The sequence below is a fragment of the Staurois parvus genome, unplaced genomic scaffold (assembly GCF_062004578.1).
Source record: "Staurois parvus isolate SC_StPar_1 unplaced genomic scaffold, SC_StPar_1.0 ptg000988l, whole genome shotgun sequence".
In the NCBI taxonomy this organism is placed as follows: domain Eukaryota; kingdom Metazoa; phylum Chordata; class Amphibia; order Anura; family Ranidae; genus Staurois; species Staurois parvus.
This window is the reverse complement of record NW_028318784.1, coordinates 4,224,540-4,245,547: the sequence shown is the minus strand read 5'-3', so window position 1 is coordinate 4,245,547 and position 21,008 is coordinate 4,224,540. Positions and strand designations below refer to the sequence as shown.

Sequence of the window (21,008 nt, the reverse complement as noted above, 5' to 3'; positions counted from 1 at the left end):
ACTGTACTGTGGTATGCTGCTTTGCAAAAGATGCTGCAGGTGCAGTTTTTGTGCATTGAGGTGCACTACCAGCCCATTCTAAATGATTGGGTCTGCCCTAATGCAACATGACTCACCTAATGAGTATATATGCACAAGTGTGAAGCAACCCTCAATCAGTGATAACCTGCAAGCAAAAATAAAATAGGACCCCCCCCCAACTCAAACATATTGTGCTTACCTGTAATGATGACACTTTGGACATCTATTTCAAACCACTTTGTAAGATTAGAATAATTATTCTCAATTCCGGTTCTCAGTTCCGTCTGAATCTTTTCATTAGGTAAAATCTGAGTGAAGAGCGCATTGAAAACCACAATCACACTTCCGTTTCTAAGACAAACGATAGAAAGAAAGGCAGTGTGGTTATTTCTTGTTTGAATCAATCAGGAATTAGATTATTATTATACAGTATTTATATAGCGGCAAAAGGTTTGCTCAGCGCTGTACATTACAATGGGGGACAGTACAGGAGACAATACAGTAACAAAACAATACACAAGAAATTTGAGGGCCCTGCTCTTTCGAGATAAGAGTATTTAAGCTGCAAGGTTGTTCCTAATTTAAGGCAAGTACTGCAAAATGAGAACTGCTATATTAACCAATCAGAAAATGTGTGGAGAAATGTGACATTGAGGCCTTGCCTTGTCTTGTAGTCTTGAGCTGCCTCTTTCTACAAGTACTCTACCCTTTATTCAGTGCCTTTTCACAATGAAAACCAGCAATCACTGTAGAAGGGCACAGCCAGGGGCGGACTGACAACTCATGGGGCCCCCAGGCAATAGGAGATCATGGAGCCCCTGTGTCCTTGCCCACACTCAAATAAAGCCTATAAAAGGTACCAGGGGCATTTCATGGGGCCCCCTACTGACCCCAGACCCTCGGGCAGTTCCCGAGTTCTTGAATGGTCAGTCCGCCCTTGGGCACAGCTTATCTCAGAGGCATTAGGCATTTCCATTGGGAGGTAGCATTTGAAGACTCTGTGTACAGAATGTAAGCATTTGTTTGTATCAAAATAGCTTTTCCCATCATATAAGTGATTTGGTATGCAAAATGGCAGCTTGAAGCACCTTGATGCAGCTTTAAACCAGGCCACAAGGAGGTCAGGAGCAATTGTGAAGTAACTCTAAAGCATCTCAAACTGATCTCAAATGAAAGTTAAAGATGAATTCCAGGTATCAATATTTTATATGGAAAAGGGAATGTCAGGACCTGGTTCACATCTGGTGGCACTGTGCTTCCCTGGGCGAAAAGCTGCAGTTTTAGTGTCCACCAGCAGGTGTCTCCCAGCAGTCAGCAGGTTCCAGCACTCAGCTCCACCTGGGCACACCTGCTAGGAGGGTACTTAAGTTTCACTTCTGCTGTGGCTCTTTTACAGTTAGATGAAGGATGGAGAATGATATAACTGACCACTATTTAAAAGATGCTAGATAAGTACCTGTGTCTGGCTATAACACATTCTGAGTTACTAAACATGCAGTAAGTAAAGCCAGAATGAGCTCCTGATTAGTTTGGTTCAGATCAGTGAAATATTGATGTAATTGGATCAGCATCACAGCCAAGCAATGAGTATTTTCAAAAAGAGTAGACAGCAATGGCAGCCAACATAATTTTGTTTATAAACAGTAAGATAATAAGAACTTTTTTCTTTAGTTGTTTACATTCCTAGTATATCTGAGAAATAGTATGTAACCAATGGTGTCTCTTTTTAGCGATAAATTGTTTTCACAAGTGTGAAAACATGAGGCCAAGGCTACTGTATGTACGAAGCACAGTCAATGGGTTAAGTATGTATTTAGCAAGGCATTACTTTAAGGTATTAATATTTTATACAGCACTGTACAATAAAAGTGATACAAACAAGGTCAAGTAGTAGAAATTATACAAATGCATAAAATATTTTCAATAGAACTCAATATTGTGATGAATTACAGCTGTGTGTTATAAAGTTATGATATTTTCTGACTCGATAAAGAGTACAAAAAATATTTTCAGTGACAAAGAAAAACCTATACAGTAAGAAGATATACAACAGGATAACCAACTCTGCCATACTGATAGAAATATCCCTACTGTAACTAAGGGTACAAGGTTTATGATACAGAACAAAAAAATGAGACAGGAACATTTTGCAATTAAACTGGCTTTGCAATCATTGAGTGTCTCTATCTTACCCTGCTATTTATCATCTGCCCTTGAATGATCCACTAAATAAACAGCATTAGCCATTGATGTCTTCATCTTGTGTACAAAGTTGAGATTTGAGTTCATGGCCATGTAAAATTCAACCTGAACTTTACATATTTGCAGTTCATCAAATGGGCAAACTAAATTGCCAGTTCACTGTGACCAAACCTGGTCATGGACATCAGCCAGCATCCTTCCGCCCTTTGTTTACATTAAACTGGCTGCTGGGGAATTGTTATTCACAGTGAGAGCCTCTTGGCAGCAAATTGTTCCAGTGGGTTGACATGTTTTTGGCCTTTTCTTTGATGGACTTTTGTTTGCATCAGAACTGCTTCTGTCCCATTATAGGTCTATAAAAATGCAAAAGCAGATTGGATTGGGTCAAATTCAGATTAAATGGGGGGAAATTTCAAGTCAAATACACCCCTAAAGTAACTTCAAATGATCTAAAAAGCATCTCAAATTGATATTTAAAACAAACTTTACTTTTCACTAGACCCTTTGACACAGGGCCTAGTTTTGATTTATGTTGTGGGGATCCTAAGTGAATCTCTTGCATCCGGATTGTGCCTGTTTTAAATCCAAACCACTTTTTTTAATGTTCCCCCCAGTATAAAAAAGGCCAAGGAAGTTGAGGCTTTTTGTGGGCACATCCTGAATTCAGTAGGATATGAATGTCTTTAAAAATGGCATATTTTATCAGGTTATATGGCATTTTCTCCTTGCTTCTTTTCCAGGATTCCCAATCTCTGGATATTCCAACATCTGTATTTGGATGGTACAACTTCACCTCCAATGACTATACTCTGAGAAAATTCTCAAATTAATATTTCCCTGTGCAAATGTTTGCACTAGGTACCATTTCTTGGCTTCTTTCCAGATCTACATGCTGCTGGGGATAGGTCTTGTCAAAGGAGGAAAGGTAATATCTTCTATGTACACAATTCACTGTACTACCTGACACATTTAAACAATTACTTTTGTCTCCTTCTGCCTTCCAGCTGGAGCATCATTAGCCAGAAGTCTGCTGCGTACTCACCTCTCAGATGCAGTCAGCCAGTCATCAGAAAGCAAAATATGTCTCTAGAACCTTGCAGAAGACATCTGAGTGAAAACAGAAAGTTTTTTTTCCTTTTTCAATTTAGTCAGTATGTTGATAAAAGGGGAAAGGACAAACCATTTTCCTCTCCTGGTACCCTATTATAGATGATAGCATCCAATCCACTATTTGTACTCTCCAGCTTTTTGTAGACATAATTCTGCATCTATGTTTCATGTTTACACCAATTAGTCAATAAAATGCATTGAGTTTTCAAAAGATTCTCTTCACCAATTCACCTCTATAAAATCAGCCAAAAAAGGTTAGAGTGACAAAGTTCTTATAGGGCAAAATAAATCAAGCCTAGAGACTGGGTGAATACCAAGAAAATGAATTTTAAGCAAACGTTTATTAGAAGGTTACATTGTGCATCAGTGTTTGTTCTTTAGTTTCCAGCAACAGTTCATTGTTAATATTTTCTATACTTCTATAACAAATGTCAAGAAGAACACCATGTAACCTGCAGTGAATGATATAGCAGCTGATGTAAAATGCTCAAATGGAACAGAAAAACAATTCTTTTGAGCAGGTATTTACAGACTTCACTTAGGCTGTCTTAGTTTTTTTAATAATTTTTCAATATATGTTTCAAACATCAATAACTTAAAAAGGAAAACTAATCAATAAAGAAATCAGTTATAATGGCCACACCCTACTTGCAAAATATTTTTTCGGTTTTTAATTTTTCTATTTAACTAGTCAGTGGCAGAAATAATCACCAATCCCTATTTAAGAACAATGTCCCCCTTCTCCCTATTCAACTTTCTGTTTTCTATGTACAAACCTGTTTTACATACAGTTAGAAAGTTAGACACAGGCAAGTAAAGAGTACAATTTTGTAACACTCTGAACCCTTTCAGGGTCCATAATATGCAGATAGGTTCAGATAGGGAACGCTCCCTTTCTTTCCAGTCCAAGCAATGCCAAGAGGATATAGGAAAACATTTTGTTTGTTTCTGCACTGGTCAAACAAGGAGTGAAAATCATGCTTCCTACCCATCACCATATATAACTTGTACATTCACATCAGTCCCTAACCCTCAAGGAGTGTACAATCTAAGGTCCCTAACTCACATTCATATATACACATACTAAGCCCAATTTAGACAAGAACCAATTAACCTACCAGCATATCTGTGGAGTGTGGAAGAAACCGGAGTTCCTGGAGGAAACCCACACAGGTGGTGACTTGACAGGGATTCGAACCAACAGCCCTAGAACTGCCAGGCAGAAGTTCTAACCATTTAGCCACTGTGCTGCTATAAGCCAAAAGGATTGTAACAGCATCAGAAAAAAATTACTCTTAGCTCTAATTTGTCCTGTGAATAAGCGGTATCCAGGTCTACATGACAGCAGAGGGGGGGGGGTCTCATCAACTATGTCACCCTCATATTGTTTAAATAACCCCTTAAGGTATATAAAGTACAGTCAGCTACAATGGTGTGTCTACTCTTGTAGCCAGTCCTTGGTTCTTCTAGCATCTCCCTTGTACAATGTTATTTTAAACCGAAGAGTAGGACTACAATTTAAGAGCCTCTACTTATTTCTTACTGCGGCCTTTGCATCTAAGCAGTCTGAATGGTGCTTGAATATTAGTACTGCCTGAACCACCTCCAGTGTCTAAAAATGGCATTGACTGAAGAGCTGTCAGTAAAATATACAAAGAGACTGCACCAGGGGCGGACTGACAACTCATGGGGCCCCCGGGCAATAGGGGATCATGGGGCCCCTGTGTCCTTGCCCAAACTCAAAAAAGCCTATGAAAAAGGTACCAGGGGCATCTCATGGGGCCCCCTACTGACCCCGGGCCCTTGCGCAGTGTCCGAGTTTCCAAATGGTCAGTCTGCCCCTGGACTGCACAATGCCACCAAGCTGAAATTGTTCCATTTACTTCTGCTCTAAGGCATCTCTCTTGTTTCAGTAGACATTACTATCAGATTCATTTGAAATTTCACTGTTCACTCACATTATATGACCAATTAAAATTCAAATTACCATCTTCATCGCTTTCGTTTTCTATTTGCTCCTATTTTTCAAAATCCTAACATTACTACAGGTCTCCCTGTATCCCAAAGAATTTAAATAGTAGACAAATAAAAATCCACTAAGCATCTCAGACTTCTTAAAGTACGGTAATTTATCAATAGATGCTATAAACTTCTAGGAGGAAACCATAGTTGTTCACAAATTAAAAATGTATTTTCGTTAATTTCATGAATACACCTCTGTCTTGTGATAATGGAGACAAAAATATCTCTCTTTGGAGATGTAGGCATCTTGATAAACAATCTAGACATACAGGGGCAAATTTACTAAAACTAGAGCACTCAGAATCTGGTGCAACTGTGCACTTCTAACTTCAGCTTACTTAGTTAAGCTTTGGCAGTAAAACCTGGAAGTCGAATGGTTTCTTTGCAGAGCTGCACCAGGTTTTGTGATCTCCAGTTTTAGTAAAAAAAAACCCACAGTATTTCTTCTCTTTATTAGTTCCTGTCTTCTTCTAACAACAAACTACTTTTTATGGTTAATTGGGAATTTTACCTTGGAGAAACAATAAATCTTTTTTTTAACTTAGAGTTCATTTCACATTTTCCATAATACAAAATGGAAAGCAGTACAGTGGTTTGTCGTGAATACATTCCATATGTACAACATAGAAATACAAGAAGTACATATGTCGTTGAAGTGCAATACACTAGAAATAAACTTGGTTTGTGAAATTAAGACATTTGAAAGTGTTGAACCACAAATTGATAGAACACTGCTGAATGAGTAATTATGGAGTTGCTAAATGTAAAAGGGAGGGGAGTTTTTAAGAGCTAGCACTGGTATACTGTAAAGGCATTACACAAGGGGGTGTTCACATTGGGTGTGGATAAAGCATAGAAACATCAGAAAGGTTAGTGAGTCATGGAAGGTTCAGGTATTTAGGATGTTTGAGCCATTTTTTTTTTATTTTGGGATTTGGAGGTGTGCTCTAGCATACATATATTCTATAAAACAATGGTTATTTAAAATAGAGATCACTTCCAAAATGGAGGGAGGGTAAGCAACTTTCCAATTACATGGGCAATAGCCAGGCATATGGTTATGAATTCATGAAAGATGACGGTGTGGGAGAGCTGGGCCAGGTATCTATATCCAAACCCAATAGAACCATTTGTGGTGAAAGGGAAAAAGGGACTGATATAATAGAAGAAAGAAACTTAGTAAAAGTGGACCAGAATGGAGTGAATACTGGACAATTCCACCAGATGTGCAGGGAAGAAGAAACAATACATCATAATGACCGGCATACATTGACAAGCAGAACATATGCAATGTTATTTCTCAGACAGTACATCCTACTAATTTTACTAACTAAATATGTTCTAAATGCACCCCTTTATATTTTAGAGAATGCAATTATCCTGCAACATGGTTGTTGGCCAAAGTTCTCATATATTCCCTTTTTAACATTTCTTTGTCTGAATGTCTTCTGTAGTTCTCCTTGTTTCTATTCCTAACATTCCTTGGCATTCTGGAAAATTGATCTTTTATACCCTTCTTGTGGAAAAAATTACAATTTCTAAGTCATGGACTTCACTGATCAATAGTTTTAAATGGACTTTCAAAATAAACTTGGATATTGAACAACAAAAATCACTCAGCTATAGAGAATGTGTGTCTCTGGCTGGAAGAAAGGTGGAGCTCACACATGAGGTGATCCCATTATATATATCAATCATCATCATACTTAGAAAAATTGTCTTTATATATATATATATATATATATATATATATATATATATATATATATAAAAATTCTTAATTATATTTTTTATAATTTATCATTATTATTATATGCTTTTGAAAAAATCTTTTAAACATTTAGTCTGTTCTACCTCCTAAAATATTTCAGTCTGTTCTACCTCTTTTTAGTTCCCTGTCACTATGTGTACATTGGGTATGTGTGGACAGATAGATATATATATATACTTATAATTTTTATTTATTTTTGTTTTCATTGTGTATACATGTGTATTATCATATTTATCAGTATCTAACTGTAGTATTTTGGTAGCCTTTTAAACCCTAACTTCCATTTTTGCCATTGGTTATTAGTCCATATATACAGTCATGGCCGAAATTGTTGGCACCCTTGATATTTTTCCTGAAAATCAAGTATTTCACACAAAAAAGGTATTGCATTAACACATGTTTTGCTATACACATGTTTATTCCCTTTGTATGTATTGGAACAAATATAAAACAGAGGCAGAAAAGCAAATATGACATAATGTCACACAAAACCCCAAAAATGGGCTGGACAAAAGTATTGGCACCCTTAACTTAATATTTGGTTGCACACCCTTTGGAAAACATAACTGAAATCAGTCGCTTCCTATAACCATCAATAAGCTTCTGACACCTCTCACCCGGAATTTTGGACCACTCTTCCTTTGCAAACAGCTCCAGGTCTCTCTTATTGGAAGGACACCTTTTCCCAACAGCAATTTTAAGATCTCTCCACAGGTGTTCAATGGGATTTAGATCTGGGCTCATTGCTGGCCACTTCAGAACTCTCCAGCGCTTCTTTGCCATCCATTTCTGAGTGCTTTTTGACGTATGTTTGGGGTCATTGTCCTGCTGGAAGACCCAGGATCTTGGACGCAAACCCAGCTTTCTGACACTGGGCCCTACAGTGCGACCCAAAATCCTTTGGTAATCCTCAGATTTCATGATGCCTTGCACACAGTCAAGGCACCCAGTGCCAGAGGCAGCAAAACAACCCCAAAACATCATTGAACCTCCACCATATTTTACCGTAGGTACTGTGTTTTGTTCTTTGTAGGCCTCATTCCGTTTTCGGTAAACAGTAGAATGATGTGCTTTACCGAAAAGCTCTATCTTGGTCTCATCTGTCCACAAGACGTTTTCCCAGAAGGCTTTTGGCTTACTCAAGTACATTTTGGCAAACTGTAGTCTTGCTTTTTTATGTCTCTGTGTCAGCAGTGGGGTCCTCCTGGGTCTCCTGCCATAGCGTTTCATTTCATTTAAATGTCGACGGATAGTTCGCGCTGACACTGATGCTCCCTGAGCCTGCAGGACAGCTTGAATGTCTTTGGAACATGTTTGGGGCTGCTTATCCACCATCCGGACTATTCTGCGTTGCAATCTTTCATCAATTTTCCTCATCCGTCCACGACCAGGGAGATTAGCTACAGTGCCATGGGTTGCAAACTTCTTGATAATGTTGCGCACTGTGGACAAAGGCAAATCTAGTTCTCTGGAGATGGACTTGTAACCTTGAGATTGTTGATATTTTGCCACAATTTTGGTTCTCAGGTCCTCAGACAGTTCTCGTCTCCTCTTTCTGTTGTCCATGCTTAGTGTGGCACAGACAGACACACAATGCAAAGGTTAAGTGAACGTCTCTCCTTTTTATCTGCTTTCAGGTGTGATTTCTATATTGCCCACACCTGTTACTTGCCCCAGGTGAGTTTACAGGAGCATCACATGCTTGTAACATTCTTATTTATCCGCAGTTGTGAAAGGGTGCCAATACTTTTGTCCAGCCCATTTTTGGAGGTTTGTGTGACATTATGTCGAATTTGCTTTCTTTCCTCCCTTTTTTTGTTTTGTCCCAATACACACAAAGGGAATAAACATGTGTATAGCAAAACATGTGTTAATGCAATACGTTTCGTGAGAAATACATGATTTTCAGGAAAAATATCAAGGGTGCCAACAATTTCGGCCATGACTGTATATATTGTCCCAATCATTGTGTTGTATTGTGCTTGAGAGGGAGCACGCTTGTCTTCTAGTGGCTTTGCACATGCTATGAAACGCATCGCACTGCATGCTGGTCAAGTCTACGTCTTCTATATGGAGACACACATGCTGGCCGACTTCACCATTCTCAGTCTCCTCCAGCACCCATCTCGGCCTTCCTAGCGGGAACACAGACACCATTCCTGAGACATTGTGCACCAGACAAGCCCTTTTTACCATGTTCACTATATGAGTGGCTTTTTATCTGTATGTTAATAAATGTCCATTACTACTGCACTTAGAGGTGCTTTTTTCTTATCTTGTTGTTACTCAGAGCCTGCTACACCTTCAAGAGCTTGTCCTAGTGCTATGTGGACTTATATACAGTACACTGAATTTTAATATGTCCTAACACCCAGGATTTGTGGTTCCTTTTTGCCTATTTGTTGTTGTTTTTTACTTTAACCGCTTATGGCCCACCCACAGTACATTTACTGCTGCAGGGTGGGCCCTGTGCTCAAAATCACGTATATATATATATATATGTGATTCTGCATTTCCGGGTAGGGAGCGGACACGAGGCGCGTGACTGCTCTACCCACACCACCGATCGTGGCCCCGGGTGTCAATCGTCGGGTCCTGGCAGGTGATTTGTCACCGGCGCCCTGTGATTATCCATGATCACCGACAGGGAGGAGGGCTGCATTGTTTACAAACAGCCCTCCTCCCTGTCAGTTTGGGCACACTGCTAGGGATGGCTGAGCACAGCCATCCCGATCAGTGTGCTTTACAGTGAAGAACACACCCCCTGCCCCTATTAAAACACTTCCATCACACAGTTAACCCTTTGATTGCCCCTCATGTTAACCTATTCCTGCCCAGTGCCATTAGTACAGTGTCAGTGCTTTTTTTTAGCACTGATCACTGTATTGGTGTCACTGGGGAGTGACACCAAGTCAGTTCCCCCCAGTGTCATTCTTGCTATAAGTCGCTGATTGCCTTCATAAGTCACTGATCACCGCCATAAGTCGCTGATCGCCGCCTTTATTAGTATAATTTTGGCCTAAATTTATGATGAAATTTGTTTTTTACATTTTTTTACTGGACATGTTTAATAGCAAAAAGTCCAAAATATAGGTTTTTTTTCTCAAAATTGTCGGTCTTTTTTTCATAGCACAAAAAATAAAAAAAACACAGATGATCAAATATCACCGAAAGAAAGCTCAATTAGTGGGAAAAAAGGACGTAAATTTAATTTGGGTGCAGCGCTGCATGAACGTAACGATTTTCAGTTAAAGTAACACAAACCACTTCTTAACAGCTTCCAGACCGCAGTATAGCAGAAATACTGCTACAGGGTGGAACAGGTGCACAATATCACGTATATGTACGTGATTCACGTAGATAGTGTAAGATTGCCCATCAGTACACCAGTAATCACATTTACCCCTTGATTGCCAGGAACACACTCATACACAATAAACCTCCATTGCTAGTATAGTGTCTGAACGGATCAATATCTTTGATCAGATCAGCACTATACCAGCGTTCACATTAGTATAGTGTCCAAAAAAACACGGCGTTAGCGGGATCAGCCCCAGCACCTGCCAGCACCTGCATTTAGCCCCTACGCTTACCCCCCCTTCTCCCCCAGCAAGTGTAGGGTCAGTAGGTTACTGTCACTTGATACATTGCACACAAAACCACAGTGTTTGCAGAATCAGGCCTGATCTCTGTTAGCAGTTGCCAGTAAATTTTGATGATTCTCATATGCAGCAGAGTACCAGTACTAGTGGCGCTTTACGTTTTGGTGAACTGGCGAGCACCAGCGGCCTAGTACATTCTGGTCTTTCCCATACCAGCACTGCAGTATCACTTGGTGACGTGGCGAGTCCCATAAGTGCAGTACAAGCTGGTGCGGTGGCGAGAACAAGTATTGTCCCGCAGCCATAAAGAATTCACACACAGGTAAGTAGAGCCCCTAGTATCCTTCAGGATGTGCAAATCCCGATTGGCAAATCCTGAATGGCAGCCCACAAATTCTGCAGCACCTGTACTTCCCCCATTCACTGTCCAACCTGGAATTGAGGTGGAAACAGCAAATTTAACTACTCCCCTTTATTTTTTGGAGCTGTTTTTCACGGAAGATCTGTATGCACTGATTGTGGATCAAAGCAATTTATATGGACAACAATTTATCACCGCCAACCCAAATTCAAACCTTGCCAGACCAGTCACATGGAAACCCATTACGGTTTCTGAAGTTAAATTTTTTTGGGTGCCTAACCCTCAACATGGGCATTACTAAAAAAAAATGAATTGCGTTTGAGTTGGTCCACAGACCTGTTTCATCATATGCCCATGTTCTCTGCTGCCATGGCCAGGCATAGATATGAGAGTATAATGTGTTTTATGCATTTCAATGACAACGCACTGTTGTCCTTAGGATGACCCTAAATTTGACCGGTTCCACAAAATTTTGCCTCTCGTAAATCACCTTAACCAAAAATTTGCAGATGTCTATACTCCCCAGCAAAAAAATATGCATTGATGAGTCCCTCATTACTTTTTCTGGCCGCCTTGCATACAAACAATTTCTCCCCAGCAAGCGAGCCAGAAATGGGGTCAAGATGTATAAGACCTGTGAGAGGGCAACAGGCTATACATATAAGTTTTGGATTTACAAGGGAAAAGATAGTCACGTGGAGCCCCCCGGACGCCTAGACTACATTTGGAGTAGTGCCAAGATAGCTTGGGACTTGGTGTCATCCTTTTTCCATATGGGGTACCACTTATACGTGGACAATTTTTATTCAAGCATGCCACTATTTATACGTTTGTACAATCTTGGAATTGGCGCATGTGGCACCGTGCATCCTAATGTGTGCCCACTATTAGAAGTGGGTGGATGCAGGGCGGTATACTGGTACATCACTGGAATTTTAATGGTTATACCAGGATGATGCCTGCAGCTGGCGATCGGCTTTCATATAAAAGCAATCCTAGTGGCTAATTAGCTGCAGGATTACTTTTACAACCAGCGGGAGACAATTCACACCCTCCCCCGCTGCCTTCCATGGCCTTTTCTGCCAGTCCCGTGGCATCAGGGGAACCAGAGAATGCAGCTGGTGTTTCGTCCAGCTGACCATAGGGCTGATTGGAGACCAGAATGGTGCCAATCATCTCTATAGTGTTAGAAATCACAAGTTACAAGCATTTCATCAACTCAGTTTCACAGGGTAAAAACTTGTGGAAAAAAATAAATCTTCCATGGACTCAATATGACCCTCAGCAGATAGCTTAGGGTGTCTACTTTCTGAAAAAGGGTCATTTGGGGGTGTTTGTACACTTATTGGGATTTTTTTTACCAAAAACATGTAGCAGAATACATCTTGGCCTAAATTTATCACAAAGTTTTTTTTTTAAATTTTGTTTTTTTCTTCAAATATTTTTTGCTTATAGCGCCAAAAATAAAAAGCGCACAGGTGATAAAATACCACCAAAAGAAAGGTCTATTTGTGTGAAAAAAGGGCATAAATTTAATTTATGTACCATATTGCATGACCGTGCAATTGTCAGTTATACTAGTGCAGCGCTGTATAGCAAAAGCAAAAAATGGCGTACATTGCAGTATCTATACCATCATTTGTACACGCTATAACTTTCACACAAAGCAATCAATATACACTTATTGGGATTTTTTTTTACCAAAAACATGTAGCAGAATACATGTTGGCCTAAATTTATGACAAACTTTGAGTTTACTAAATATTTTTTGCAGCCGAAAGTAAAAAATATTTTTTCTTTAAAAGTTTTGGTCTTTTTTTGTTTATAGCATAAAAAATAAAAAGCGCACAGGTGACCAAATACCACCAAAAGAAAGATGTGTGAAATTTTATTTGGGTATAGCATTGCATTGCAGCACAATTATCAGTTGAATAGTGCAGTGCCAAATACCAAAAAGAGGCCTAGTCATTAAGGGGGGTAAATCCTCAGGATGGCAAGTGGTTAAATGATACAATAGAAGCTTTCCAGTAGGGCTAGGATTATTGGCAAAAATGTACATCCACTTGGCCATCATATATTTAAACTGTTACCTTCCATAAAGGCAAAAATCCATTTATCAAAGAGGAATGTAAGAAGCACCACCACAGGATCCATGAGGAAGAAAAATACATCTGACTGGTTTGGTTGGTATCCCAATTTCATCAGAGAATTTACAAAAAATCTTTATTTCACAATTAACAATGTGATACAGAGAGCACCAATGACACTGGTTTCACAGAGAACTATACATTTTCTAATAAGAGAGCAAAGCAGAAGCTGTTTGCCTTTAGGCTCTCTTACTCTAACATGATTAGATATTGTCTGAATATAACAGGTAACGAGAGAATTTAGTTATTTCACTGACTCAATTACATGTATAAATTTAAACATAGGCTTTTGGATTCTGTAAAAAACTGGCTTTCTTTTTTCATCAACACTAAGAACAGACACGTAATCAGGTACAAAGAGTGTGCTTTGCTTGCTGGAGAAGAAAACATAAAATATAGTAAATATACCATATCATTTTTATATTTCCTGACAAAAAAATATTCTAACATTTATATTTTTTAGTCATGAATTTACTTAAAAATATACCAACAAAACACAAAGCACTCCCATTATTGTAAAGAGTAAACATTCAGACTGTAAGTACATTTGTGTACTACATTTCTGTACACATTTCTAGGCTGAAGAATTTCCTCCTTGTGTACCTTGTACAGATGGTCACTAACTTTTCTCCAAATTCTATTAGAAAGTGTTAGAATTCTGAAGTAATGACTGCCAAATGTAAGAAATGTAAATGCAATTAAGCCTGGCCTGGATTAATTCAATTGTAATGAGGAATGGAAAAGAACATTGCATGCACAAATACAAGCAGCTTCTAATTTACAGAAGTGATTCAAAATTACTGATGTTTGCTAAATCCTGCAGCGTCATTGCCTATTGAACAAATAGTTTGCTGCTGTTCGGCAAGTTTTGACTTCTCTTTGCCCATTATCTCTGCCCAGGGTGGCTTATTATGTTGATGTTCTGAGTCAGTGCATTACGTATTTTTAACACAAAGGTGGTTTTATATCTGCAGAGTAAGTACCATGCACTTGTGGAGGTCATGGAGATTATAAAATTGATTAAAGCCATTTTTGCATGTGTGCTTTTACACACAAGGGTAGAACCAAAACTCATGTACCACTTAGCCCTTAGCAAGCTTTTGTGATAGTCGTGTTAAACTGTTTCACTGCCTTGTTAAGCTAAATATTTCATTACATTAACTTTTTTTTCTTGCTTTAGAAATACATCCCAGTCAGACATGAAATTTCTGTATTTACTCTGACCCCGGGGACAAACCTACCACTTCAATGGCTTTCATTTCCATCCAGGCATTAATTTTTTTCATCTGGCTGTCTGATAGATAATCCTTAAAATTTCTTTTTCTTTGAGAAAATCTGAGTATAATCCTGCAAAATGCATCTAACAGTGTTCAATGGTCCCAGAGTTACTATCCCTCTTAGTCCACTGTAGCCTTTTCTTCATATACTAGAGTATGAGAAGTTGGTTCCATTACAGACATACCCAGACTGGCTATATACGTACGCATCAGAAATTATATAACAGTAAAACTGTTGGTAGAATGCATGGCTCTCCTGATTATAATGGCATTGTTTATTGCAATGGGCTAAACAGTTAACAGACTGATTTTTCTTATAGCTTGGAACTGGTTTTTAGTGTATAATAATTAAAGTGTATCTAAATTCAAAAACAAATATAATTAGAGATGAGCGAATTATTCAAAAATTCGATTCGGCTGATTCGCCGAATTCGCGGAATAAATTCGATTCGAGGCGAATATATTCGCTGCGAATTTAACTTATAAAAAGGGTGTTTCTAGGCTTCAGAGAGCCTTTATATTAGTGCAGAACACTGTACCTTTAATTTAAATGCCCTTGGAGTCTGCTGGGGAAGAGAAATAATACTGTCAGTCAGTATGACATGCAGATGAGTGCCGTCGATCTTAGAATCACCGCACACTTCACTCATTTGGGCAGTCACGGGGCCAAAACCAGAGTGTGGAGCCACAGTGTGGCGGTGGAGGCAGCAGCAATGGGAGGCCATACAGCACCCTATGACAAAATGGAACCCACCAGCAGTGTGAGGAGACCTGAAAGTGGCACATGGCAGAGTGTGGCGATGGAGACAGCAGCAATGGGAGGCCGTACAGGGACCCATGACACACTCTGGACCTGGCAGCAGCATGAGGAGGCGGTACAGGGGCCCATGACAGATTACGGGCCTGGCAGCAGCAGTGGGCGGGCGGTGGATGCAGCAGTATTCGGAAGCCATACACAGGCCTAGGTTAAAAAGCGGAAGCCGTCAGCAACGTGAGCAGACGACAGAGACACATGGCGCAGGGTGGCGGTGGAGGCAGCAGTATTCGGAAGACATACACAGGACTAGTTTAAAAAGCGGAAGCCGTCAGCAGCGTGAGCAGACGACAGAGGCACATGGCGCAGGGTGGCGGTGGAGGCAGCAGTATTCGGAAGCCATACACAGGCCTAGGTTAAAAAGCGGAAGCCGTCAGCAGCGTGAGCAGACGACAGAGACACATGGCGCAGGGTGGCGGTGGATGCAGCAGTATTCGGAAGCCAAACACAGGCCTCGGTTAAAAAGCGGAAGCCGTCAGCAGCGTGAGCAGATGACAGAGGCACATGGCGCAGGGTGGCGGTGGAGGCAGCAGCAATGGAAGGCCATACAGCACCCTATCACAAAATGGAACCCACCAACAGTGTAAGGAGACCTGAAAGTGGCACATGGCGCAGGGTGGCGGTGGAGGCAGCAGTATTCGGAAGCCATACACAGGCCTAGGTTAAAAAGCGGAAGCCGTCAGCAGCGTGAGCAGACGACAGAGACACATGGCGCAGGGTGGCGGTGGATGCAGCAGTATTCGGAAGCCAAACACAGGCCTCGGTTAAAAAGCGGAAGCCGTCAGCAGCGTGAGCAGACGACAGAGGCACATGGCGCAGGGTGGCGGTGGAGGCAGCAGTATTCGGAAGCCATACACAGGCCTAGGTTAAAAAGCGGAAGCCGTCAGCAGCGTGAGCAGACGACAGAGACACATGGCGCAGGGTGGCGGTGGATGCAGCAGTATTCGGAAGCCAAACACAGGCCTCGGTTAAAAAGCGGAAGCCGTCAGCAGCGTGAGCAAACGACAGAGGCACATGGCGCAGGGTGGCGGTGGAGGCAGCAGCAATGGAAGGCCATACAGCACCCTATCACAAAATGGAACCCACCAACAGTGTAAGGAGACCTGAAAGTGGCACATGGCGCAGGGTGGCGGTGGAGGCAGCAGTATTCGGAAGACATACACAGGACTAGTTTAAAAAGCGGAAGCCGTCAGCAGCGTGAGCAGACGACAGAGGCACATGGCGCAGGGTGGCGGTGGATGCAGCAGTATTCGGAAGCCAAACACAGGCCTCGGTTAAAAAGCAGAAGCCGTCAGCAGCGTGAGCAGACGACAGGCACATGGCGCAGGGTGGCGGTGGAGGCAGCAGCAATGGGAGGCCATACAGCACCCTATGACAAAATGGAACCCACCAGCAGTGTGAGGAGACCTGAAAGTGGCACATGGCAGAGTGTGGCGATGGAGACAGCAGCAATGGGAGGCCGTACAGGGACCCATGACACACTCTGGACCTGGCAGCAGCATGAGGAGGCGGTACAGGGGCCCATGACAGATTACGGGCCTGGCAGCAGCATGAGGAGTCGGTACGGGGGCCCATGGCAGATTACGGGCCTGGCAGCAGCATGAGGAGGCGGTACAGGGGCCCATGGCAGAGTGGCGGAGCGTAAGCAGCTAAAATTGAAGGCCATACAGAGGCCTATGTTAAAAAGTCCCCCCAGCAGCAGCGTGGGGAGACGACTAATAGTCGTCTCCCCACGCTGCTGCTGGGGGGACTTTTTAACATAGGCCTCTGTATGGCCTTCAATTTAAGCTGCTTACGCTTCGCCACTCTGCCATGGGCCCCTGTACCGCCTCCTCTTGCTGCTGCCAGGTCCAGAGTGTGTCATGGGTCCCTGTACGGCCTCCCATTGCTGCTGACTTCATCGCCAGACTCTGCCATGTGCCACTTTCAGGTCTCCTTACACTGTTGGTGGGTTCGTCGACTATCAAGAGTCCAATGGCAGAGTGGCGGAGCAGAAGCAGCTTCAATTGAAGGCCATACACAGGCCTAGGTTTAAAAGTCCCTCACAGTTAATTCCAATAACGAACTCTACTCCTCCGTGCAATCTACTTACGAGACCCTGGGCAGGTCTGGGTCCAATTTGTGGTAGAGACTGGTTTTGTTCAGCCATGCTTGAGCGAGTAATAACAGGTCTGTGCTGCCCTTTGGTGTCTGGCTTAATGCGCACAACACTGAACGTCCCAGCGTTTGTCAACGATTTGCCGTTAAGTGATGCAAACCCGCTGAACCACGTTCATGAGGAGGCGGTACAGGGGGCCATGAATCAGTATGGACCTGGCAGCAGCGTGAGCAGACGACAGAGGCACATGGCGCAGGGTGGCGATGTAGGCAGCATTATTCTGAAGCCATACACAGGCCTAGGTTAAAAAGCGGAAGCCGTCAGCAGCGTGAGCAGACGACAGAGACACATGGCGCAGGGTGGCGGTGGATGCAGCAGTATTCGGAAGCCAAACACAGGCCTCGGTTAAAAAGCGGAAGCCGTCAGCAGCGTGAGCAGACGACAGAGGCACATGGCGCAGGGTGGCGGTGGAGGCAGCAGCAATGGAAGGCCATACAGCACCCTATCACAAAATGGAACCCACCAACAGTGTAAGGAGACCTGAAAGTGGCACATGGCAGAGTCTGGCGATGAAGTCAGCAGCAATGGGAGGCTGTACAGGGACCCATGACACACTCTGGACCTGGCAGCAGCAAGAGGAGGCGGTACAGGGGTCCATGGCAGAGTGGCGAAGCGTAAGCAGCTTAAATTGAAGGCCATACAGAGGCCTATGTTAAAAATAATAACATGTTTGGGGCATGATTCATGGCGGATTTAGTCAGTTGTGTCAGGAACTGGTGGTTTGAAATCCAGACTAATCCACGCCTGATTCATTTTCACCAACGTGAGTCTCTCCACACTTTGGGTGGACAGTCGTGTCCTCCGCGGAGTTACAATACCTCCTGCCGCACTAAACACGCGCTCCGATGCCACGCTACTGGCCGGGCATGACAGCCTTTCAAGGGCAAATTCAGCTAGTTGGGGCCAAAGGTCAAGTTTCGTTGCCCAGTAGTCAAGGGGATTGTCTACCTCGGTTGGCAGGGTGCTGTTCAAGTAGGCCCGAGCCTGTTGTTTGAGGTCCTGCTCCAGGCCCACCTGATGCTGCTGCTGCTGCGGCTGGTTAGTAGTTTCCTCACTGCGCTGGTGAAGAAAGCTACTCATCATCGACTGCAGACTGAGGCAGCCGCTGCTGGTGGAGCTGCCACTGCTCCTACCACCCCACCCCTCCCCTGCTGCCATGGCAGCGGAACGCGAGCGCACAGGGCCCACAGTGTCTGAGGATGGACGTTGGTGCACAAAGGCAGAGACCAACTGACTACATAGGTGGTTTTTATAGTACTTTATTTTGGCCTCCCTCTCAGCAGGTGTGAAAAAAGCCACCATTTTTGAACGGTAGCGAGGGTCCAACAAGGTGGACAGCCAAAAGTCATCCCTCTGTCTGATGGTTATTATTCGGCTGTCGCTACGCAAGCAACTGAGCATGCTATGGGCCATTTGTGCAAAGGAATGCGAGGGACTTCCTGCCTCCATCTCCACAGCATACTGCCACGGTGCGTCTGGGTCCTCTGTCTCCTCCTCCTCCTCCTCTACCAGATGCTCCTGCTCCTCCACTCCTGTCCGCTGAGTGGAAAAACCACCCATTTCACTCAATAATTCCTGAGCACAAATGTCCTCCTCTACCTCCTCCTCTTCTTCCTGTCCTGCCCCCACAGGGGTCATGTGGCGTTGAGATCTGTGCGCCACGTCTACCGCACCCTGACCAGCCATTGTTAACAGCATTTGTTCCAGGACGTGCAACAGAGGAATGACGTCGTTCATCCCATAGTCCTGCCGACTCACGAATAGCGTGGCCTCCTCAAAGGGCCTGAGCAAGCGGCAGGTGTCACGCATGAGCTGCCAATGGCTGACATCGAAGTTACACAGGGGAGTACCTTTATCCGCTTGTAACATCAGGAAATCGGTGATGGCCTTTCGCTGTTCGTAAAGGCGGTCTAACATGTGTAGGGTTGAATTCCACCTTGTTGCAACGTCGCAGATCAGGCGATGCTGTGGAATTCCGTTCTGCCGCTGCAGCTCAAGGAGGGTGTGCTTTGCGGTGTAGGAATGGCTGAAATGCATGCAAAGTTTACGTGACATTTTAAGGATGTCTTGCAGTGGGATGGTGGATTTTAGGAACCGCTTGACAACCAGATTGAACACGTGAGCCATGCATGGCGCATGGCACAACCTTCCTTGACGTAGAGCAGACACCATGTTCTTTCCGTTGTCGGTCAACATGGTTCCGATTTTCAGTTTGCGCGGAGACAGCCATCTGTTGATTTCTCTGTTCATTACACTGAGAAGTTCCTCCCCTGTGTGACTACATTCGCCAAGGCATACCAGGTGCAGCACAGCGTGACACCGTTGCGTCCTGCACATGTGATATGCCGGTCGGGTAATGGGACTTGGCACGGGGGTGGCGGCTGAGGACACGGCGGAAGAAGAGGTGGTAGAGGCGGACATCTTTTCTGGACCAAGGACGTGCAAACGTGGAGGCAAAAGCGTCGTGACCTGTCCAAGTTGCTGGTGCGGCTGTGCCGGCACCACGTTCACCCAGTGGGCCGTAAATGACATGTACTGTCCCTGACCGTAGTTACAGCTCCACACGTCGGCGCTGCCGTGCACTTTGGCAGAGACCGACATGCTCAAAGACTGGCCCACCATCTCTTCTACATGTGAATGCAGGGCTGACACTGCCTTTTTGGCGAAGAAATGCCGGCTTGGCACTCTCCACCGTGGCTCGGCACAAGCCATCATTTCTCGGAAAGGTGCTGAGTCCACCACTTGGAAAGGGAGGGACTGCAGCACCAGCAACTTGGACAGGAGGACGTTCAGCTTCTGCACCGTCGGGTGCGTGCTCGCAAACTGTTGTCTCTTGGAAACGGATTCCAAGAAAGACTGCTGACGGAATCCGTGAAGAGGAGTAGCAGGAGAAGGAGCATCTGAACGAGCGGAAGATGCCAACGAGCGACAACTCCCCTCAGCAGAGGTGTTGGAGCCTTGACTGGCTGATAGAGGGCGATTGACGTCGGGTGACGGAGCAAGTAACGGAGCGGGTGATGGAGCGGGGGCTGGGGCAGGCAGAACCGCGTATCTTTATCACGGTTTTCCCAGGCCACCGAATGGCGACGCTGCATATGCTGACGCAACGCTGTAGTCCCAACATGGGCCCCCTGGCCATGCTTGACTTTCTGGCCACATAGTCGACATACGGCTACGTTTACTTCCTCGGGCGGCTTGACGAAAAATTGCCACACCGCCGAGTAGGAAACTTTGCCCCCGCTACTCCTCACTGGCTGACTGCTACTTCCTCCATGCACACCGGCACCACTACTGGCCGTGGTGGTAGGCTGCAGTGGAGCTGGTGCTCTACTCCGTGGCCGTTTGCCTCCACTGACACTGCTGCGACCCTGCTGCCTCCTGGGCAACCCACCGACTGTTTTGCTCGCTGCCAAGCTGGCACCCTCTTCTCCTGATGATGCGGAAGCAATAGCCTGATGACGACGAGGCTGCCAAGTGCGATCAGCCTCATCATCATCAATTAGGGTCTCCGCCTCACTACTAG

The 21,008-nt window shown here is 43.7% G+C and overlaps 1 protein-coding gene across 1 annotated transcript in view; it reads right to left on the bottom strand.

Moving 5' to 3' along the window:
* Positions 1-21,008, bottom strand: part of TMPRSS15 (transmembrane serine protease 15) — a 450,422-nt gene that overhangs the window by 404,627 nt on the left and 24,787 nt on the right. The window contains exon 4 of the mRNA XM_089657394.1: positions 221-372. Coding sequence (XP_089513520.1) covers positions 221-372 — 152 coding nt within the window. The remainder of the gene's footprint in view (positions 1-220; positions 373-21,008) is intronic.